Here is a 22,897-nt window from a genome sequence, read left to right on the forward strand (position 1 = left end):
GTTTCATGTGTTAGTTCAATTCGAACATTGTGAAAACATCACCATATTTTAGAACGGTGGAAATATAGAGTGCATTATATGGCATGTAACACTACAAATCATCACCAAAATAAGGTGGAAACATGTCATAACAAGACATCAATCTTATGACACAATTAAAACCGTGGACTTATGTAGGTAGTGCCATGTAGTATGTAATGCGTTACATTGCATTAACATATTGCTTTTAGTAATGAAACCATAAATACATCCAGACATTCTCGCATGTTCGTTTACTTGAACTACATGAAAATTTTATAGCCAACAATTGGATTGAGATCTTAACCATGAACCAATGTAAAATTGTAAAGACTAAGTAACATTAGTCACAGTAAACTTGGGAATAAACAGATTTCTAGTTATTTAGACTATTAACCAAAGCATTTATGCTTCATTATTTTCATTTAATAACCGCAATGTATAATTGCTTTAAAAATATGTAATTCTAAGAAGATATTCTCATGTTCTTCCATATAATGAGTGTCTTGTTTCAAGAACTGCTCATATCTAACTCTTGTATATTTCGACCATAATTTCTTTGTCTTTCAATGAAACGATGTTGCACCAAAAGAAATTAATCTGGACTAGGTGCATAAACACATCTAACATGAAAATGTCAAATTTCAGGGGCATGTTGCAGTCAACAAGAGGGAAGATTCATTATGTATCAATGTACGACACAACTTCCAAGTACTGAATTGGAGGTCAAGTCCCAAATTATGGTAACTCAACTCAATAAACCGTGACAAATTTCGTCATAATGGTATAAGCAATTTTCGTCACAAACCAATGGTATAAGCGACAATTTCCGTCGCAAACCGATGTTTGTCCCATTTTTTTTCAAACTTGTAGCTACACACAACGGCTATGAATGGTAATAGCAGCACTCCCAACCGCATGAAAAAATCAGTACCAGGGGAATCATATCCCTGTATACCACTCGAGAAGCGAAAGAATCGGGTTGAAAAGGAAAGGGAGGTTGAAAGTCCCCGATGAAAGACAAAAATAAGAGGAATTTAAATTTGCATGAAAGCAACAACGTTAATTTAAAACATACTTGGTTGTCTGCCAAATAAACACCATAATAGGTGCTCTTGCTTGATTCAACGATCATGCTTGAATCTACGAATATACGTCACGAAGTAACTCTCGTCATTCCATTTTGTATCGTCATGTGATAAATTCCACCAAAATGAAAAACATATGGTTAATTTAAATTCATCACATAATAAATCAGTAAAATCATATAGTGAAAATACCTTAGTAAATAGATATATTTTATCCATCGACTAAAACAACTTTACCTAGGGACAAAATTACCATGCCCCTTGTTACCCATTTACTGAGAGGAGGTAAAATCATTATATAGAGCCGGGTTAGGTCTGGGATGACCGAAACGGGTCGGGAAAGAGGCGCGTTTTGCAGCTCCGATTTCGATGGGTCTGCCACCATTCTGGGAAGAGGAAGCGCGGCGACGGTCTTTCCAAGGGCTCCGACAAGCTTAGTAGCGGGATCGCACATAGACTCGTCGTTGCTCGGGTCGTTGGATCTCGCTATAATTGCAAGAGAGCGCAGCGGCACCGAGCTACAAACCCAGTCGCCATCAGGTCCACGAAGACGTTGTCAAGGGGGATGTCGCGGCTACGCTTTGGGCTTGCAGTGGCGTCGCAGGGTCAACAACGAATTACTAGGTTCTTGTAGGTCGACGACGAGGAGGGGAAAAACTGATCTGGGCAGATCGGAGGAGAGATAAGGGTGCCCAGAACAAATTCCTGGGTGCCTAAGGAAAAAAAACCCAAAATCTGGATTTTTTTTTCGTTTTTTCTGCACTTTTTTTTATTTTTCAACAGAATAACTTCTTAGGATTTTTCTTCTTCTGTCGAATTTTTCATGATAGAAAGAATTTTGTGACCTCTTCTGTTAAATTGTTTTCATAACAGAAAGAATTTTTTCAGAAGTTAGGGTTCTAGACTTAGGAACTCCGGGTTAGAACTACGTGCTGATAACGTGTTATAGAAGAATGTAATACACATTGAATATGGAGAAGTATCATCTTTATTCATTGATAAGGAGGCCTTTTATATAGGTATTACATTGAGTATCATGTAGATACAAGGATTATATATCCTTCCTTAACTAGACTAACTTATACTAATTAGGACAAGATACACCGAAAGATTACAGAGAGTAATTCTCCTACAACATGTGCATATATATATATATATATATCTATTGGTTTAGTAAATATATATACCAAAAAGAAAAAAATATTGGAGGCCTTGTGCAACCACACGGTTGGCACACCCTCCGGGCCACCCCTGCTTAGGAGGACCGATAGGCTACTAGTGGTTTCAAGTTATCTTGCGTTTGCTCTAGCAAAGAGGTAAGTCGTCAAAGCAGAGAGGTCGGCCTATCATGGCGGTGGTGTGGTGGATGGTGCACGGTAAGGGGTTCATTGTTGAGGTGTGGTCCTGTCTGTATCGATATGGGTTGGGTTTTTCTTTACATCTTAGTACAGATCATGGAGGATGGGTGGATCATGGAGTGTTGTGCGATCATGGGTGTTGATGGTAGACGACCAAGCTCTCAAGTAAGACGATAGGCATTAACCGGGACGGCGGACTACAGTTAAAGGTGCTAGGATTCTCTTGGGTCTGACCATGACTACATTTAGAGGTCCAATGGATCTAGGATGGGGTTTGGGCTCTCGTTGGGGCCAAGTTTGGATTTTGTTTTCCATTTTGTCTTTTCTTTTAGGTCTGGTCTTGTTAGGGTAGGGTCTTGTTGTCCCTCCTCTTTGAGCGAGGGTTAGAGTTTTATTAGGTAGGGGTGGTTAGTTGTCCTTCGTCTTTGAGTGAGGGATTTGAATTGTTATATATGGTGGTACTATTAGTCATGTCGTGGAACAAGCTATAATTACAGTGTCTTTTCTAAGGACTATATTATTGTCGGTTATTTCTTGTTGCCAATATAATGGGGGGAGTTGCCTCTGCATATATGCTGGCAATTTTGGTATATAGTGTTTTTTTGGAGCGGTTTTCTTCTAGATAAATTAGCTTATAGTTGAATCTTATCGGCCAGGTGTGTGGCAGTTATGTCCACCACTCAAAAATAAAATCAATAATTTAATTGTTTTAAATATTATCAAATAATCATCTATGCAAGTTTCATCATGTCAGTCTGATGCAAGTATTAATATGTGCCACCAAGTACTTTTTTTTTAACAAGAGAACTAGTAACGGCAGCTCTCACATTGTTGCCATTAATGAAACCGTAGAATACAAATTATAACAACCTCCCAAAATATTATCAAGACATCGTACGATACCTATGCATTTTAACGAGCACAGATTAGCAAAAAGTGCAATAACGACAACTTCATTTGCTTTATAAAGAGAGCGACATCTTTGAAAGAGGACAATATGACATAAGATAACAATTATGTCCTTAGTGGTAAAGTGAAACACAACCTTTCGAAGATGCTACCATTGAAAAAAAAAAAAACCAGCGGCACAAAGTTTCATTCTACCCCCGAGGAGGTTGAGACCATGGAACGAGTCCAAGGACTCGCCACTAAAAGGCAGACATGGCACGCGGGAGATACTGATCTAGGTCTGGCGCCCAATAAACTTAACAATTGGACTTATTAGCCAAACGAAAGCATGCATGCAGCATCTCTATAGTTCAGGAACTAAGGTCCAAAAGCAAAGAGAGCCCACCAATAGAAAGAGCAAAATCATACATTTCACTATTAGATATATATATATATATATATAGCCAAATCCAAAGCAATGCCGAAAGGGAAGTGAATGAAAAACTTGCTTATTTACGAATAAAAATTATTGCATTATTTATAAGTTTGTCATAATTACTTTGTTATTATGTATATGACATGCTTTTGATATTAAGACCTCCACAAAGGCGTTAACTGATTTGTTATGTGAACGTTAAATGATAGTAAATTGAAACACAGTCCACGAGACAATTAATTGAAACACAACCCACAAGATATAATATAATTCGTCCCTTGGACGTGCAAACACTCCTCTATTACAACGTGAAGTAAGCACACAAAAAAAGACGTCTATAAATCAACAAACGTAGAGACATGGAGGGGGATCCGATCATCGAACAATCATGAGTGACAACGGTGAACAAGTAATATTAGATTTTGTTTTATCCTTCTTGAATTGGAGTGTCGATCTATTTAGCAAGTACCTATCCCCCATAATCAATCGCAATGATTGCGTCTAGGGTTTCTCGAGAATCAAAGAAGATTGATTCTTATTGGGTGATCTCTCTCGTATTTTTTATGGCCCAACATTCATCTTGCTTGATATGTTACATACAGATCAATTTTTTGTTCCTCTCAAAAAAAGGCAATACCTGCTTGCTGACCAAAGATATTTCCCTCGAACAGAAGAGGGAACTGTAAATCCCACTCCAACGATCTATAGAGAAGGGTAATATCGTCAAGTACTTTCTACAAACAATTACCGTTGCCATTCTTATAGGACCGTTGAAGATTCGAATTTTAAAAGCCCATCTTCCCCATCTCCCCAGAAATGACCATATCAAACAACAACCAGACCATCTCTCCTAAACCCCAAACAACCCATTTTGCAGCCATGAAGAAACCCCTTCTTGCGCCTTCAACCATTGCATCGTCTTCGGCTTCTTCTTCATCATCCACAGTGAATTCAAGCACCACCGGCACTACTCCGGCGGAGGAAGACCGATCCGAAAGCTGCTACTACCCGGGTTGCAGAAAAGACGCCAATTGCAACTGCGATATCTGCTTAGACAGCATCAATGCCACTCTGGATTTGATGCCCTTTAGCGTCCAGAAGAGCTCGCTGACCAAGTTCTCGTCTTCGAGGCCCGATCGTCCCAAAAATAGCGTTGAACAGACACCTATTTCCTTTGACGCTTCGATTCTGTCGAACCCCGTGTCGACCACTCCTCGGTTTCGAGTTTCTCCGGATCTTAAGCCGCATGCGAGGTTGGACTTCGGGGAGAGTGTGGTGGAGAAAGAGGAGAGGAGGAAATGGGGTTTTGGGAGGGATTGGTGGAAATTGGTGTTGGGTTTAAGCTTGGTTTATGAGGTGATTTACGGGGTTTATTGTAATTTGGGTTCTGCTGTTCTGAGGCCAGCTTTGTCAGCTGAGATTGTGAGAAGTGTTGGTGAGAAATCATGGGTTGTGCAAGATTTAAATGGGAGGTTGAAGTTCTTGCAGAAAGAGATGCAGGGTCTTGTCCCTGGCAAGGTTTCGAATTGCAGCTACCCTAATTCTCTTTGGGAAATTACTCAGGTTCTTATTCATGAAACAAATTTGAATCTTTGATTCACTGTTTTCATCTTCTACAACCCATTTTGGGGATTGTTGGCTATATTCTAAACTTGTGATGTGATATCAATTAGGATGGTTTGCTTCTGAGCTCGCATTGTAAACTGTTCAAATCTGCAATCGAGGAGGTGAGCATATGGGGATGGCCTTTGCAGACTGCAGGGTTGCTCACGACTGGGTTCTCGTCTCGGTCTTTCACCATATTATCAGGCAGAGTCACGGAGGTAAAGCTCAATATTTTCACTGTATAACGTTTATGTTCACCCTCACAGAGGTGTATCGATTTGCTTCTAAGTTATGCTACTCATGCATAAACCTGTTCTACTTTTCTTTAACCCCTCTTCTTCTTTTGTGTTTGAATAGTGGTCGGATGGAAAGGTTGGATATGTGATTCGAAAGGAGAACTCGTCTTGGGTACAGAGAAATTGGGGTGCCTCGGCAGTGCAGTTAGATCCCAATACATGGCTGCTTGAGTACCGGCGGAGCTCTATTTCTGACAGCCGAAAATTGGTTTCAGCAGTAGTCTCTTTCTTGAAGTATAAACTTTCAAGAGCACTTGGAAAGATTAAGCAGAAGTTTTGGCTCCCCTCTACTATAGTCACTGCTGAATATAACACCAAAATCCCAACTTGAGGAATCAATATATATCAGATATCATGATCTCATATCTTGTGAGAAGCCTCCAAATGTGATTCTAATGTCTTTTTTGGTACGCGGAACCTGTTTAGCTTAATGATTAAGTCGTCTTTCTTATGGATCTTTCAAAATGTCACCAATTCCTATATGAATATATGAATCTAGATAGATAGTTTAGTATCATGGTTACTCTTATAGATCTGCTGTGGTGCCTTGGTCCTGTTTCTCAAATTTCTTGGTCTAACTTGATAGTCACATGTAAAATTCATTGATATGATCATATGAAGAATACAATTTACCAGTAGTCTTTACAATAACAGTAACCGTGTTTGAAATGGTGAAACCTGGTCCTATCTCTGACAATGATTTCTCTGTCATACACCTTTGAAGCCAACTTCATGAAAGTATGGCAATCTTGGCAAATCCTGAGATTCTTGACAATGCGAATGCAAGAATCTTTTTTTGAACTTATCAAACCAAAAGAAAGAGCCAACTTCTCACTATGCCAGAGTATCAATTCCTTCTTTTCCTCCTCTTCTATATCAACCAAAACGTTACATGTATTGGGACTATAGCCAACTTGCTTCACCTCGCTAACTACCTCGTTTAACTTCTCATAGATCTGATCCGCTTGTTCATGACTTCTATCTGCCATTAAAAACTCATGTACCTCATTCTTTAGTTCTATCCTGCTGCATCCCCTCTGCTTTGAAATTCCACTATTTTTCATTGTTTTCCTCACCATAGCCGCATCCTCCCATCTTCTTTCTTTTGCATAAATGTTGGACAAGAAGACGAGGGCTCCATCATGATCAGGTTCCAGCTCAAGAACCTGTTTTGCAGCAAATTCTCCTAATTCAATCTCACCATGAATCTGACAGGCTGCCATCAAAGATCCCCAAATGACAACATTTGGTGCCAGGGGCATGGTCTCTATAACCTCGAGAGCTTCTCTCAAGAGATTTGCACGGCCATAGAGGTCAACCATGCAACCATAGTGCTTGTGTTTAGGATTGATATTAAATTCATTCACCATTGATGCAAAGATCTGTCGACCCTCCTCAACTAACCCTGCATGACTACAAGCATATAGTACTCCAACAAACGTAACCGCATTAGGCTCTACATTGGCAATTTTCATTTGACTGAAGTAATTGAGTGCGTTACTAGCATCGCCATGCATGGCAAAGGCACTAATCATAGTGGTCCAAGATATCACATTTCTTCTTGGCATTTTCTCAAATACCCCTCTTGCTCTTTCCAAGCTTCCACATTTCGCATACATATCAATGAGAGCATTGTTGATCGATAAAGCTCCACCGAATCCATTCTTATCAACATATAAATGAACCCATATAGCTTGATCCAGTGCACCAAGATGAGCACAGGCTGAAATGACACTCAACATGGTGACTGGCTCAGGCCTTAATCCCGAAACTTCCATTTCAGAAAATAATCTAAGTGCCTCTTGAGGTTGATCACTTTCAGCATAGCCAGATATCATAGCACTCCAACAGACCAAGTCCTTCTGAACAATTTGATCAAAAATCTTGCGTGCATCTTCAACCCGACCTACTTTCGAATACCCAGAGACCATAGCAGTAGCAACCACAAAATTTCTCGCCGACGTCTTCTCAAACAACTTCTGAGCCAAATCCATAGAACCACTTCCAGCATACATGGCGATAAGAGCACTCAGTATATGAGAGTCGACCACAATATCATTCTCCTCAATGAACTCGTGTATTGCTTTCCCATAACTCAACTTCCCGGCACGGCCGCAGGCAGAAAGCATGGTAGAAAGAATCATCTCATCCGGCTTCACATCCGAATTCCTCATCTCCTCAAAGAGGTTGAACGCAATATCATAATGCCCACTCTGACAGTACCTGTATGCACATATCACATCTCAAAATTCGCTTCGAGAAACGTTTTCAAGCTTCCGAAACATTGAAATTTGTGAATTTAAAACCATACCCATCAATAATAATATTCCAAGCAACAACATCCGGGCTAGGCATTTTATCGAACACCAACCGTGCATCCATAACCTTCCCACAAGCAGCATACATTCGAACCAAAACCGTCTGCACGAAGGGGTCGGAATCAAACCCGAGCTTGCAGGCAAGCCCATGAATCTCGACCCCCTCGGCCAGAGCCGAGACTCTGGACACAGCCTTGAGCAAAGGCGGGAAGCTGAAGCGGTCGAGAGACACGCCTTGTTGCCTCATTTTCTCATAGACAAAGAGGGCGTTTTCGGGGTGGCGGCAGCGGGAAAGGTGGCGGAGGAGCTTGTTGCAGAGGTGGGTAGGGGGATTGGGGAGTTGGTGGAAGAGGGAGAGGGGGTAGTGCAGGGAAGGGGAGAGAGGGAGGGAGGAGAGGAGGAGTCTGGAGAGGAGAGAGTGGGAGGGGTCGGGGTGGGATTTGAGGATTTGGGCGTGGAGTTGTTTGAGGTGGGAGAGGTTGGTGGAGGAGGAGAGGGATTTGAAGAGGGTTGTGGGTGTGGTGGTGTAACTGGTGTTGTTTGGGGGATGGGGGAGGGATAGGGTGGTGCAGGGTAGGGTTGACATTGTGTGTTTGGTAAGTGGAGAAGTGGAAGGGAAGAGAAGCGGGTTTTCTCAGGGGTGGGTTATGGCGGCGGCATTGGTTGGGAAATCAGAATTCAGAAGTATGATTTGTTGCGGTGTTTGGTTTAAATGCGCAGTGTGCTAGAAATGGAGGGAAGCACAGGGTGTTTTATAAGTTTATCAACCTTATCCCCGAAACGATCTCTTGTCCAAATTTGTTTTTTTTTGCTTTTGTTTTTATTATTATTACTAGACTCTGTGTTAATTTATCGCATTTATCATCTTATAAAGTGAATTTTATATGTTGTTACATGTTTTAAGTTTTTTTTGAAGGTTTATTCGTTTTGATTAAAAAAAATCCTTATATGTAATTGTGTTTAATAAAAAAGATATTTTGAGTAAAACATAATTTGGTGATTTTTTAAGGGTGCTTACTTTATATTAGTAGAGACGAAACAATATTCAAAAAAATAATATTAATTTTATTGATAGATATGAATAAACATTACATCAAAAATCCTAATGAATCTGGGATACTAATTAAAATAAGATACACAAAAAATATTTAGTAGATAATTCTTCTTCAACATATTATTATTATTTTTGTATAGGTATTATTTCTATTTTTATTTTTATAAAGAGGATTTTTGTACACTGTACATTTCTGTTTGTTCTGGGCACTTGATTTTCATGTATAAGTTATGTAATTCCTAAAAGTGGATTTGAGGAATGGAGCTGATTTTGTCATGTGTGGATTCTCGTATATGTTTCATCTCATTATCTTATTTATGAATTTGACGCCCCATTAATATCTAAATTTAGTGTCAACTACCGCGTAATTCAGACCTTACAAACTGAAGTTGCGACTAACATTTAGATTAGTGTCAATAATATAATAACAAGAGAGCATTCATACCTTACAAGATAAAATAGCCTCATGTACGTTGAGTACAATCCTGAAAGTTAATCTCGCTCTTGCTTCGTAGTCACTTCCTCTACCTAAAGAACTTAAAAGTAAACTCCCCAACAGAATCTTATCTATAAAAGATTGCAGACGTACAACATTCATGTCCCGTGATGACCCAAATTCTTAGAAAACTGACACGTAAGTGTAACATGAGTCTCAAAAGTCTCGAGCAGACACACAATAACATTAAAAATGTTGGAGTATTAATTCTACATATTTTATTGACTAGGATTACACGTCCGTGCATGCATGATTTTCTGTTGAGAAGTGGAACTGCCGTCCCGAGAGGTCATAGCAGAAAGATATTATGTACTAGTGTTGGGCCGAGGCTTTGGTATGGGCCTTGTCTTCCAGTCCATACTACGTCATTGCAGCCGTGGGTAGCCAGTAGGTAGCCGGTGTATATGGTATGAGTTGATCCAAAAGGAAATGGAAGCAGATTATTACTTCATTTAACACAAACTATTAGCGCAAGCACAGTGAATGATCTGAAAGCTGCATCGATTACGAAATGGGTGACGTTTTGTTTGAGATGGAAGACAATCTCAAATCCAAACAGGTAAACCCCCCACTCACTCAAATTGCAACAATGTTTTAATCTCTCACTAAAATCCATTAAACTCACAGGCCAAGTTGACGCCTGAAGAGGCAAAGGTTCTCGCAGCTTGCAAGTCTAAGGCTGTGAGGGCGTTCACATATGGAGGTCTTGCTGCTGGTGTTGTAACCTGGACAGGTCTTTTTCATTTTCACTGTGATTTTTGAGAATATTGTATATTTTCTGAGATTGATGTTTTGGAATGTCGTTGATTTTTATTATGCTTCTAATTGTGCAATGGTGGTTCTAATAGGTATCAATATTTTCAATTACAATCTTGAAAAATGAAAACCCTCTTTTGTTTGTCAATGGAAATGGAAGTTAGGAACCCACTTCAATTTGGGTCATGTTCAGTTACTTTGGTCTTGCTTAGAGAAATGTGGGTATTAAAGAATTTCGACTAGTGATGGTTTAGTAGTCTAAAGCTGTTATCAGGAAATGTTTATAGCTGACGTCTCTAAACTCGAGAGTACTATCACTACTATGCACCCCAATCTATTGAAATATGTGTACTATGTTAGCTGTAGAAGAACAAAGCACTCGACTGATGTTCTGGTCTGCTGTTAATTTATCGTCTCTTTCTCTTTTGGGCTTTTCTTTGACAAGTTTAAGTAGAATGTTGGCAGTTCTGCAATTTGATTTTACAGGGTTTTAGGACTTGCATCGCTTTACCATCCCTTGTTTATAAACCTAACTACCTTCTGGTGATTAGTTTCATACCGATTTTCCTTTCCGCTCAGTTGGCCAGCGAGTTGATTAATTATATGCTAAATATGTTTCTGGAAAATTTATGTTGCTCATTTATATATCCTTTGTGGCAGCAACTTCAAGGCTGAGTAAGATGATCCAGCTGAACCTTACAGGAGGTAAAAATAATCTCTAATCATCCCCCACCCGCAATTCTATCAAGCTATAAATATTGTGCTCTCTGTTAAAATTTAATGAGCATATCTGCACTTCATCCCAATACTGTTCTATTGTATGGGACTTTATAGGGCAAGCAGTGCTATTGTCTTGATCTTGGTTATCTATCAGTTTCCACATTTGCATCAAGTTTGACCCATCTGTAGGAGCTGCTGCTATGTTTGGACTGTGGACATTTTCTAAAGCCTTAGATTCATGTGCTGAGCATATTCTTGCATTGGATGGGAGCCGGTTACAGGCAGAGTTAGCAACTATGTACGTCACGTACTTCTTTTATAATCTGTGATGAATCTTCACATGAGCAATATTGTGAAATAAACTGATTGTCCTCTAGAAATTATGAATAGTTATTCTGCTGATTTAAGCCAAGATACATTAATTGTAATTAGAAGGAACTTATATTTTAGATAAACCTAAAATTTTCCATTGTTTTTTTACTTGTTACAAAGTAAATATCAGGCCCATGTGACCATGTCTAAAGTGAAGTAACACATAAGTTGGAGTTGCAACAAGCTAAAGTGTTTGAAAAAAATTGTGCTAATCAATGAGTTTAAAGAGGGAAGCGGCACAGATATAGCCTGTTAGCATGCTTGGTACGAGCAGTTGCTTGGGAAATTGACTAGATTCAATAGTCATCCTACTAGCTCACGACCAATTATAATCTAGCAATTGCAATTGAATTTGTTAAGTAATGTATGGGCATATTAATCTTACATTCTTCTACTGAATTGTCTACGTTGAGACGCCAAGCTACATTGTTACTGACTTTATGAAGTTATCTTTAAGTAAACCAGCTGTCTGTCTTCAGTTATGAATTAGTATGTTCCGAAAAGTGCCTGATACAGTGCACTCAGTTTTCCATGCAACATTGCTTGCACTGCAGTTTAAACTTAAAAATTTCTGCGCCTCCAACAGCGTTGTCATTTTTTCCTTACCTTCCAAGCATGAAGAAATGCTTTTTTTTTTTTTAAATGATCAATATCTGCTCCTACTCACAGGTCCTCTTGCTCCAATTAAATTATTAGACTAATTGTGATTAAAATCACAGAATGGTTACAAAACATCAGAATGATCGCCACAGGATGCAGCTTATCTCTAAGCAGTTCTTTTGTGAGGAGGTTTTTGATGATTCGACCTCAGGCCGTCCGAAAATAAGGTGGCGTTATCGGAATTACTTTAGTGATAATGTTTCCCTTGGTCAAAGAACACATGATAGCGACTCCTACGGTAACTCCCAAACTGATTCAGACAGTGTTTCTCATGGTGACTATCACAATTCCTATGATGTCAAGTCCCGAAGTGGCATCCGGACTGACTCTAACCAAAGACAGATCAATTTTGACCCGAGACAAGTTCCTGTAAGTCTGACTAATCTATCATGTATCTTCTTAATGAGTTTGCTTGATTTTTGTTTCCTGGATCAGAGTAGATTGAGCTTAGACTACTTTTGTGGAATCAACTTTAAAAAAATCATGACAGAAGCAAAGAAGAAGGATTCTAATTTTTGCAGAATATTGTGTTTGATGTGATGTCATTATTAAGAAAATATGTATACTTAAAATAGTTTGTGCATATCAGTATTCATATGGTAGAACATCTGAAATCGCCATTAACAATTATCCCTGACTCCCAAAGTATATAGGTGGGTGTGCGTGTCTGCGTTTATTTGAGATCAGCCGTACTATAATAGGGGGATCATTTGAACTCACGCGTTTGGAAACCTTCTTTGTATATATGTTTGTATTATATGAGGAAGTGGCTTCTACTTTATATAGCTTATGATGATAAAGTGCTTACTCTGGCTGTTCTTATTATAGATGAACTCCAGTGTTGGGACAGACCCTTTTGAAGATATATTTGGTTATCAATCACCACAGGAGGAGCTCCAACTTCCAGACACATCCAGTCAGTCTAATGTTTCCCCAAAAGTACAGGCTCGCAACCGCAGACGATCACAGCACAAGCGTCGCTCGTATCAACAGGAAGACTCATCAAATCTCCAACATGAGTAGCTGTGAGTTGGGTTATGATCGACTACTGAAGAAGATCACTGCATAAAATTTTGAAATACTTTATCTAATGTTTTATGAGCTTGACAGCCTTTACAATGAAGGGTATCGGACTATCTGCCATCATAACAATAGTATCAGGCATCGCTGTGAAATTATTGTTTCATCAGTCGTTGGTTTATATCCAAGCTCTACGAACACTTATGATGAGTGCTTCAATAAGGTTACTGAAAAGCTAGTATTGTGATTATATTGCAGCTATAACAAATTTCATGGTCACCAAAGTCTTCAGTATGACACTAATCCTCTAGTCCTGTGTTAAAATCATTTCTTCTATTCGTTTTCATTTCTTTGAATTATTTGAGGAAGAAGAAAAAGGAAGAAATCAAAACATGTTCAATGGTGCATGTAATTGTGTGAAACACCACCAAGCATTTGCAATGAAAAGAGCAGCGAGTAGCGTCTGGCATCAGGACCTCACACGCGTTTTCCACAAGCTAACACTAGACAAAACTTCAAGCCAAACTTCGTATAGGTAATGTTTGATAATGAGATCATTGAGTTGTGATTGTTGCTTTAGTAGTAAACGATGTAACTCTCCCCTTCCCAGAAGAGTCTTCGAAGCTTCATCTTCTGTCTTTTTATGTAGAATATCAAGATAGGTATCTCTAACCAAAATATGCAATATTAATACGCCAAATTGGTTATCCAAAATTTATGTACTGTTGCCTCGTTGATTAATTGGTACTTATTTCTTCTCGTCATATGTATGTAGTTGGCTAGCTAGATTAACTCACAATGTTAAGCATATGAGTTGTAAATGCGTATATGAGACCGGGTGTGTTAAGGGCGTTAGTACGTAAAAAAATATAGAAAAAAAAAATATGTGATGTGAATAGAAAAAAGAAACCTTGGAATATTTATTAGGCCGAATTACAATAATGATAGATGAAGCTTATTTCACTTGCCTATCTCTCCCCTTTGAACCCTAGCAACCTTTCGGGGTTCCGAACAATGCTCTTCGATTGGTGGCGTAGCTAGAAAATCATAATCAGGAGGGTTAAATGAAATTACAATACTATGCAAAAAAAAAAAAACTTCAATTGAAGCTCATCTCTCCAATTAATTTCAAGTTTTCGAATATGAGAGTTTCAAATATCAATTTTGACTTGAATCGTAACAAAACCCGGTCAACCCATACAATTAGATTGAGAAATAACGGCACCTAAACCTGTCATGACACATTTAATATACATGTCAACTATCAATCAACTTGTCAACACGAAATAAACCTAAATAACACATTTATTAGATGATAGGATTAATACACACATATAATACACGTATACAAACCATTTCAATATGTATATAAGGTTCGAGCAACTCTTTTCTCACTTTCCGCTAGGGGTACTATTGACACTATAACAACTCTTGTTTGAACGCGGGTCATCAAAATATATAATCGATCTGTTAAAAAAAACATATATGATCGATTCTCTGCAAAGGTATTATGGTGGTATTAGTAAATTGTAAATAGGTCACACCCAATAATTAGCAATACTAAGACCATCAATTGATAAAACATATTATAAGAATGGATCATGTTGCCTATTATGATCGTACTTGACACATGAGGAACCATCACTATTTCACTTTGCAAAGCCATGACCAAAGTTTGGTATGTTATACATCGACAGTCATATCTTGCTACCCCGTAAACACGTACTCTTTTCTCTTGTGCAGATTTGCTATGAAAGCCTTAACGTACACGCTTTTATGGAGATAAGAAATAGTGTGATGCTTTTCTATGATTAGGAAATTGTCTAGAGGTTGTTAAATCGTAGTTCCTCATTAAGAATGTGGGGAGCTCGATCTTACGTCTCAGCTGGTTGTATATTAGAAACAATGATGGGAGATTGGTATTCTATTGTATATCTTGACTTGTTTGAAATCTCAAGACCATCATGACTATAATGAATCATTTGTGATCAAGGTGATAGATATATAGATTACATATTTTTGCAAAAATAATGGGAGGCAGTGAATCCAGTGATAGATTTGTGAACTCCTTTTTGGTTAGTTATGAGTTCTTTTTACCAATAATTGCATGCAACAAAGTGGTATGAGCTTATCCATTTCTTTTTTGCTCTGAAAATTGAAGATGTCATAAGAATAGTATGAATGCACTCTAATGAATTTTTTTTCTCCATTCATTATATATATATATTATGTAACCACAACCATTGATATTTATAGTTAAAATGTATTAAATAACTTACACACCCTTATATATGTCAGTAAAATTTGAACCTATAATCTCAACGTTGTTAGTCAAACTATTTAACTAACCATATCACGACTTACTGATAATATATAGTTTTTTTTGAGTGATTATAATACAAAAAGTGACGATAATTTTTTTTCTATAAGCACTTATAATACAAAAGTGACGATAAATCAAATTTGAACACACTTAAAAAAATCGAATCCAAACCTTAACCAGAAAAACACAGAGAGAAGGGCGATGCAAGCCCTCCATCTTAAGAAGAAACGCCAAGGATATCAAACGATATTATTGTCAACAAACAGCTTCTGAAACCCAACTCTAAAGGAGCGAGACAAACTAGTAAAAGCTCTAAAAAAGAAGAAGAAAAAACACAATAAATGGCCCAAAAAAGGCAATTATGAGATAAACGAAGGAGATTACCAGAAAAAAAGAAGAAGGAGATTTCATAAAAACTTGAATCTCTCCCCCATTAAAACAACCAATCTTGCTTCCTCTCCGGATCCACAAATTCCCTCAAGAAAACCCCCAATTGAATTTCTAGATCCTTTATGATTCTCTCTTCCAATGAAAACAGCAACCCAATCACGATTTTGATTCCCACCCAATTCCACCCCTCACTTTCCACACCACCACCCAAATCTCCTTCTTTCTTTTTCTTATTATTCCTTCTCATCTTGCTACCCCCATCTCTCACTCAAGCTTCTTCTCCAGCTATGAAGGTTCATCCGATTCCCAAGAGGCGCAACATCTCCATCCAATACCACCCAAGAAACCCTCTTTCCGAAGCCGAGGCCCTCCTCGGCCTGACCCACAAGAAGCTCCGCCGCCTCCCCCACGTCTTCAGCCGCGTCCTCGAGCTCCCCTTCCGCTCCGACGCCGACGTCCTCATCGAGGAGACCCCCGACTGCTTCCGCTTCGTCGCCGAGACCGAGACCGTCTTCGGCCACGACGTCAGGGCCCACACGGTGGAAATCCACCCCGGAGTCACCAAGATTGTGGTCCGGGAGAGCGGCGACGCGGCGGAGCTGACGCTGGACGAGCTGGAGCTCGATATGTGGAGGTTCCGGCTGCCGGAGTCGACGAGGCCGGAGCTCGCCAGGGCGGTTTTTGTGGACGGCGAGCTTGTGGTGACGGTGCCGAAGATGGAAGGGGTGGAGAATGAGGGCGGAGATGGGAATGGGGGGTTCGGAGGAGGTATGGGAAATCGGCTTGTGCTTGTACAGTAATCATAACCATAAGTTCATTTTCTTTTGTTTTAATTTTATCGAGTTAAGAAGTTGTTAGTTGTTCTGATCGAGCTGGATCTAGAGCTTAAGTTTGGAACTAGTTGTTGTATGCTGCTGCTGCTTTTGTTCAATCAAGGAATGTTGGCTTTGATAATTATGCTGCAATGCTCCTTTTTTTTCCGGTTGAGGGCTGCTTTTTTCGCCTGTGCTGATTATATTCATGCTTGGTGTTTAATTTGATGGCACTGCTAGATCGGATGAGTGTAGCTTGTTTTAGGCAAATTGTTTCTTTGTGCTTTGGAATTTCTCAGTGCTTTATGTTAATGGTGTCATTGCTGCGTGTGATATGACACAACAAGCAACCAGAAAAGTTTATTCATTCACCTACTTATAGAGCTTACAAGTTCCTTTCATAATGCATTATATATTTTAGTTCTCTTCAGTCCACATAGTTCTAAACTTCATAATCTATCAGGATGTGTAAGTTATCATTTTTGGCATTGCCTGAGTTCTTTCTTATATCCAGTGATTGAGATTCTGTTTTTTAAGTTGACTGTATGTCTTGCTTTCGAACTAACTTTAGAATATTTGGTGGAGAAAAAAAAATTGCAGAGGCTCAATTCCCTTTATATGGTTACAAGAATACGATTTTCAGTTTTGAATCTTTCTGTTACCTCTAAGATTCTAAATGATCAAATTGGTGGGTCTCGAAATGGTTTTCTCCCAAATGACCATCTCTTAGCACTTCAGAGTCTAGTGATATGTGACCATATGGTATGCAGCACTTTTACTCTTTCCTATTTTTCTTGTGGATCATTCTTTTGTGAGGATCTCTATATTCTTCCTTCCCTGGATGTTTATGTGGGAGACTGGTACTGTATATCTCTTTGCTGATCATTCTTGTTGCATTTGATTCACGTGTGTCAGTTGCTAATTCTATTTCTTGGCAAAAATTCTGTCCTTGATCGTCTCACTTGCTCAGAAGAGTTGGGAGAAAAAGTGCTAAGACTCTAGGATACATGTTTTCGATTAGAATTTTTTGCAATAGGTGGACAGATTTTTGTCAGACTGACTTAATCGGGGCATGGGAGCTCAAAAAAGGATTCAATGTAAAAAAGCTTGGATCTTCCTTGATGTGATTGTGGTTATAAAGAATTGATTCCTTAGCAGATGAGGTTGTCCTGAAGTAACTTGTGTTCATGGAGCCTGAAAATTGGATTGAAATAGCTTCTCCTCTAGCTTCTGAAATTGGTTTCTGCAGGTTATGAGCAACATGTACTTGCCAATTTTCTAATTGCTGAAGCAAGTGGGGCAGCTGGTTAGTACGCTGAAAGAAAGTAGATATAATTCCACATTTACTCCACACTTGCCATCTCGCCTTAGATGACTGCAGCAGTGCAGTTGAATTCAAATTGCAGACTAGTTATTGTATATCACACTCTAATCACAGGTATGGCAAGCCATATTGTGGCAGATATTATTTTGAAACCTTCAAAGAAAAGGCTGAAGGAAGCCTGGTGTTACTGCCTCTGTGAATCTGTATATGCCGTAGGCGGCAGACGCAAATCGGATACTTTCCGGAAACTTGGATTCGAATAGCCAATTAGTCATCATCTTTTCCGTAATCCTAACACATTATTGAGCTAATTTTAACTGCATTTACTCTTGCCTAGGTAATAGATTTTGGTAATTAAATGATGATTAACTTGTCTTTCTATTGTATTCGTACATCCTGTTGGCAGCAAAGCGTGAAGAACCAAACAAATTTATTGACAAGTGATAACACATGATGCAGTGCCAGGATATTACAATATTCAAGTTAAGATAAATGAATGAACATAATAAACAAACATAATCCAGTAGTTGTGGTTTTTCCCCATCGAAAAAAACATAACACAACTACTGGAGAAGCTAGAGATTAATGCATTTTTATCTTAAGAAACTGTTCCTGCATTTTTTGTATATATTTACAGAAAAAACCTTACACTATCTACCTTCTGACCATATTAAAGAACCAACTAATTCATTCAAAAAATAAAAAAAAATAAAAGAACCAACTAATTCCGCATCTATAGCCAGAATGCCAGATACAAAAGGAAGGTACAAACTCCTGTTCCAAACTAAACTATAATGGAAAAAATTCCCAACTTCCCAGTCGGGCAGCAACTGACCTAGATGGAAACGACAGACAATAGACACAGAACCCAAAGAACAAAGAAAACACGTGTTTTAGTTACACCGACTGCTCAACAAACTGGGAAGTTGCATGCAAGAACACAGCTGCAGGTGCTTTGAACAGAGAAGCATTTACAAGATGATTACTCGTGCATAGTTGGGAAACCCAAATCAAGAAATTCTTGCGCACTCCTTCAATGCACTCTAGTTAGTCTTCCCAATCCCGTCTGTTCTCTTGTAGTTCTTGAGTTGTCAACAAATGACACAAACCATTTGGGAGCTCACCATTTACAAACCACTGATAATTTTCTGTCTCTTCAATAGGAACTTCATTCCTCTGTACTGCTGCTGGGCATGAAGTTTCATCACCGCGCAGCGGGGCTCATTCCACCACAGTATTCATATAAAGCCTCGCACAAGGGTGACAGAACAATTGCAACAAAACTTTATGATTGAGTTCAAATGATGAAGGTTAAGTTTCCGGAAAAAAAGTGATGAGGTTCCATAGGGACAAGCATCCACTTCATTCCTCAACTTCCAAGTTGAAGTGCTTCTTCAGGGCAGCTCTTGGAGTCTTTCCGAATCCAGAAGCTATCGCTTCCATCTCCTTGAGATTTGTAATTTCCCTTTTAATCTGCTTCACCCTGCTCAATACAATATTGAGTAAAGCATCGGGGTTGGTTGATGTGCGACGTGCCAAATCAGACTTCTCTTTCTCAAGTTGCTGATACAGATTACAAATATAGTTCTTCTGTGCAAGAAGTTTTTCCTCAGCCATCTTAAATTCCGACTCTTGTGAGTTTTTTAGTGCATGCAGAACCTGATCAACCTCTTCTGCGAGTCTTTGAGACTCAGAGCGATAATCAAAAGATGCAGACATCAAATCTGAGCTTGTTTTACCATTTGGGGCCTCCTGGTAAGATGTGATTTCCATGGCAGTACTTTCATGATGACAGACATCTGCATATTATATGAATGTAGTCCATGAGGAGGGGAAAAGGAGGTCAGAGAGAGAGAGAGAGAGAGAGAGAGAGTATATTGTACGATAGACATAAATAATTGGTGCTAATTTCAAACAGTAACAATTATCATTATAACATATAATTTTTTCAACTTAGGGGAGGCAGAAATACCGGTGGGCATGGCTGACAAATTTCCTTCCTGCTTCCAAATATCTTCAAGAGAAGTCCCATATTTGAGCTGGTAAATGTAGGAAACGGTTACACTGTTGGCCGTTAACTATAAATGTGGACAAGGCTTAACAACCTAAAGCTATTATTTTATACCTTTGCAACGACCACTTCAATACGTTTAAGCAACTCCTTAGCACTTGTTTTCTCAGAACTGTGCAACATGCAGATACCAATATTTAAAATCTTCTCAATATTGTCCCGAGAATCAAGGGATTCACATGTGTGTAAAAGCCTTTTTACATGTGGAACCAGATCTGTCCTTGCATCACAGCGCCGGCAATAGTATTCAGAATCCAACGCAATGCTTCCTCCTACAGTGCCAGCCATGTAGCAACGGAGAGCACAATCAATGTGCGCAGCATGCCCACATATAGCAGCCTCGCCTGTCATTGCTTCACATCTGATGTAATCATAGCCTCCACAAGAGAAATTTACATGCTTCGAACAAAGAATGCAGCAGCACTCTCGACAGAACTTAGCTTCATTGCAGCAAATATCACATTCCATGAATGCTAAAGGTGAGTTTTCAGCTTTTTCCAACAAACTGATGCACAACTTATTTCTGGCCTTACAGCGCAAGACGTCGGACTCAAAATCAGAGTCTTCAATCTCAACACATGGTGCAATAGGAGGACCAGCTGGAACATGCTTCAGCTTTACAGCACCTGTACATACCCCACAGATCCGAAGGACATAGTTAGACAACTAAAACTAATTCTAAGCCAAACTACTACATGAGGCCATTTTAGATAAGCAGTAGGTAGTTGCTACTTAAAGAAAATGAGAAGTACAACAATCATTATGGCACATAGAATCATACTAGATGTCTATCAGTAAACTTATGATTAACAAAAAGAGCATTTTCAAGAATATTATTTCACTATGAAAGTTAAAATTTGCTGCGCGTAAGCAACATGTGTTGTTCAGTATGTATAATAATACTGAGGATCATCTTATAGTAATGTGGAAGAATTTGAGCCGATACATAGACCATTACTTTCTCCAAAACTGATGCCAACAAATATTCCACAAACTACTCAATAAAACCAAATTGTCAAACAAGTGTGTCTTGTAAAATATAATATCACAATTAACAAGAGTGTGCTCCATATAGGATAAGTGTCGGGGTCACCAGCAGAAAAGACATAAAGAAACAAAAGGAAAACAAAGGTATCAATTCATAATCATTTCAAAGACAGAGAAGAAAAAGCTTTATCTATACAAAAATGCCAAAGATATACGAATAATAACTAAAGACGTAAAAGAACAAATTCTAAAAAAAAAAAAGAGAGAGATGGCTGACCATTCGCTAACAGTGACATTTCGGCTGGGATCTTCCAGGAGAATGATGCAAAAAATGCACCGAGGTCCGAACCGGGAAATGATGTTTGGAGATATCGTTCAACTGCAAGCTTGCTTGCAAAACCATGTTTCACACGGGGGGTTGGATTCGCCGGCCCGCCATTGCATAGACTTTTTGGAAGATAAATGTACCTATCCAGATAGTGTCCAGATCCAGAAACTCGCTTTCCCACTCTCCACCGCCAAATATCGCCAGGATTAGGCCAATTAATAGGAGCATAAGGCAACCCTTCACCAGACTCATCGGGCGCAACCCGCCTAAGTGACAAGTCATTTGTCCGAGGAGTGCTTCCATCACTTTCTTCGTGAAGATCAGTCTCCATTATTGATATGTCAGTAAATGATTTAGTGATAAAACTGTACTTTTAACTGTACCTACACCAAAATGATTCATTCTGATTACAATGTAACTTCACAATGAAAGTACAGTTATAAAAGTATATAGCAATCATACATCCTTTTCTGAAAATTGATCTACTTGTTATTGGATAAGTACAAAATGGCATCCATCTTGAACCCAACTATTATCCTATCAACATGTCTAAACATTAGTTTCAAGCATCAAGATCTATGTTGCAGGCCTACACGGACACCGACACAGGGACACGACACGGTCAGACGCAGCGACACGGTCAGACGCAGCGACACGGCAAATCTTGAAACCCATCTTCTAACACAGCTCCGACATGGTAGATAAAAATAATTACATATATATTTTCAATACCTAAAATAAATCAAGAAAACCACAATAAAGTTGTAAAATCCACCCATTGCATAACAATCTTAAAGAAATAACGTCAACTAATCAAATGAAAGTGACAAAAGAGCATAGTTTAACATCATATTACAAAGTTCTCATAATCTAGTTGAATTGTACTTCTCTTTCCATCAATAACTCTGTCTTTCTCCACTGTAATCTACATTAATAACATACTACTCTTCACAAAAGAGCTTACTGTATGAACTATTTCACAAGAACATGCCCTATTTCATAATCAGATCGAATATAAATACAGTTACCCAATCAAAGATTCAATCTTTGATCACCCAGTTCAATTAAAATCAGTCCTACACTCGTAAAATCGCATTCACTCATTTAAATTCAATTACCTTATGGAGAGGGAGATACAGAGACGTCGGCAGAGGGGGAGAGAGTACAAGAGAGAGACGCCGGCAGAGGCCTGGGTTCGCCGTGAGCAGAGGCAGAGTCGTCGGAGGACATCACACGAGTGCGTGTTTGGCTGGTTGAGGCGAGAACGAGAGAAAGACACAGGAGATTTGCGTTCCTTCCTTGGGTTTTTAGGATGAAAAAAAAGTTGTCGGCTTTTAGAAAATAGGCACTTTGGTATCTCAACTCTCATAAACCCACTTTATAATGCTGTGTTACGTTTCATTATCGATCCAACTGTTTGGCAAAAGCACTGCTGGACCCGATGGACCCGCTCCACTAAGCCCAATATCAGCAGGTGGTGGCCTCATATCGATCCCACCGGAAAAATGGACCAGGCCCGAGACTAGGGCAGTTTTACAGGATTAGGTCAAGGGCAAGAAAGGACCGCATCCCTCCAA

The 22,897-nt window shown here is 39.1% G+C and overlaps 5 protein-coding genes across 6 annotated transcripts; 3 read left to right on the plus strand and 2 right to left on the minus strand.

The window, feature by feature from the left end:
* The first annotated feature begins 4,537 nt into the window (after positions 1-4,537).
* On the plus strand, positions 4,538-6,020 carry LOC126792225 (uncharacterized). The gene is made up of 3 exons (XM_050518690.1): positions 4,538-5,351; positions 5,462-5,611; positions 5,751-6,020. The coding sequence occupies exons 1-3, from the start codon at positions 4,605-4,607 to the stop codon at positions 6,018-6,020; spliced, it is 1,167 nt and encodes a 388-aa protein (XP_050374647.1). The 5' UTR covers positions 4,538-4,604.
* A 271-nt stretch (positions 6,021-6,291) lies between these two features.
* Positions 6,292-8,707, minus strand: LOC126791437 (pentatricopeptide repeat-containing protein At4g14820). Its single transcript, XM_050517892.1, has 2 exons — positions 8,001-8,707; positions 6,292-7,912 (listed from the first exon to the last, which is right to left on the minus strand). The coding sequence occupies exons 1-2, from the start codon at positions 8,591-8,593 to the stop codon at positions 6,319-6,321; spliced, it is 2,187 nt and encodes a 728-aa protein (XP_050373849.1). The 5' UTR covers positions 8,594-8,707; the 3' UTR covers positions 6,292-6,318.
* A 1,285-nt stretch (positions 8,708-9,992) lies between these two features.
* On the plus strand, positions 9,993-13,395 carry LOC126791366 (uncharacterized). The gene is made up of 6 exons (XM_050517811.1): positions 9,993-10,116; positions 10,185-10,290; positions 10,974-11,018; positions 11,223-11,331; positions 12,125-12,434; positions 12,894-13,395. The coding sequence occupies exons 1-6, from the start codon at positions 10,069-10,071 to the stop codon at positions 13,086-13,088; spliced, it is 813 nt and encodes a 270-aa protein (XP_050373768.1). The 5' UTR covers positions 9,993-10,068; the 3' UTR covers positions 13,089-13,395.
* Positions 13,396-15,768: 2,373 nt separating this feature from the next.
* Positions 15,769-17,009, plus strand: LOC126791410 (uncharacterized). The gene has a single exon (XM_050517860.1). It carries the CDS (start codon positions 15,921-15,923, stop codon positions 16,596-16,598), a length of 678 nt encoding a protein of 225 aa, XP_050373817.1. The 5' UTR covers positions 15,769-15,920; the 3' UTR covers positions 16,599-17,009.
* A 1,459-nt stretch (positions 17,010-18,468) lies between these two features.
* On the minus strand, positions 18,469-22,619 carry LOC126790703 (protein OBERON 1). Of its 2 annotated transcripts, none has more exons than XM_050517044.1 (5): positions 22,439-22,619; positions 21,270-21,697; positions 20,060-20,631; positions 19,907-19,973; positions 18,469-19,733 (listed from the first exon to the last, which is right to left on the minus strand). In XM_050517044.1, the coding sequence occupies exons 2-5, from the start codon at positions 21,649-21,651 to the stop codon at positions 19,297-19,299; spliced, it is 1,458 nt and encodes a 485-aa protein (XP_050373001.1). In that variant the 5' UTR covers positions 21,652-21,697; positions 22,439-22,619; the 3' UTR covers positions 18,469-19,296. The 2 variants fall into 2 exon arrangements, with proteins under 2 accessions (XP_050373001.1, XP_050373000.1); XM_050517043.1 differs by having other exon boundaries at positions 21,270-21,703.
* Positions 22,620-22,897: the final 278 nt, after the last annotated feature.

This window comes from Argentina anserina, chromosome 4 (assembly GCF_933775445.1).
Source record: "Argentina anserina chromosome 4, drPotAnse1.1, whole genome shotgun sequence".
In the NCBI taxonomy this organism is placed as follows: domain Eukaryota; kingdom Viridiplantae; phylum Streptophyta; class Magnoliopsida; order Rosales; family Rosaceae; genus Argentina; species Argentina anserina.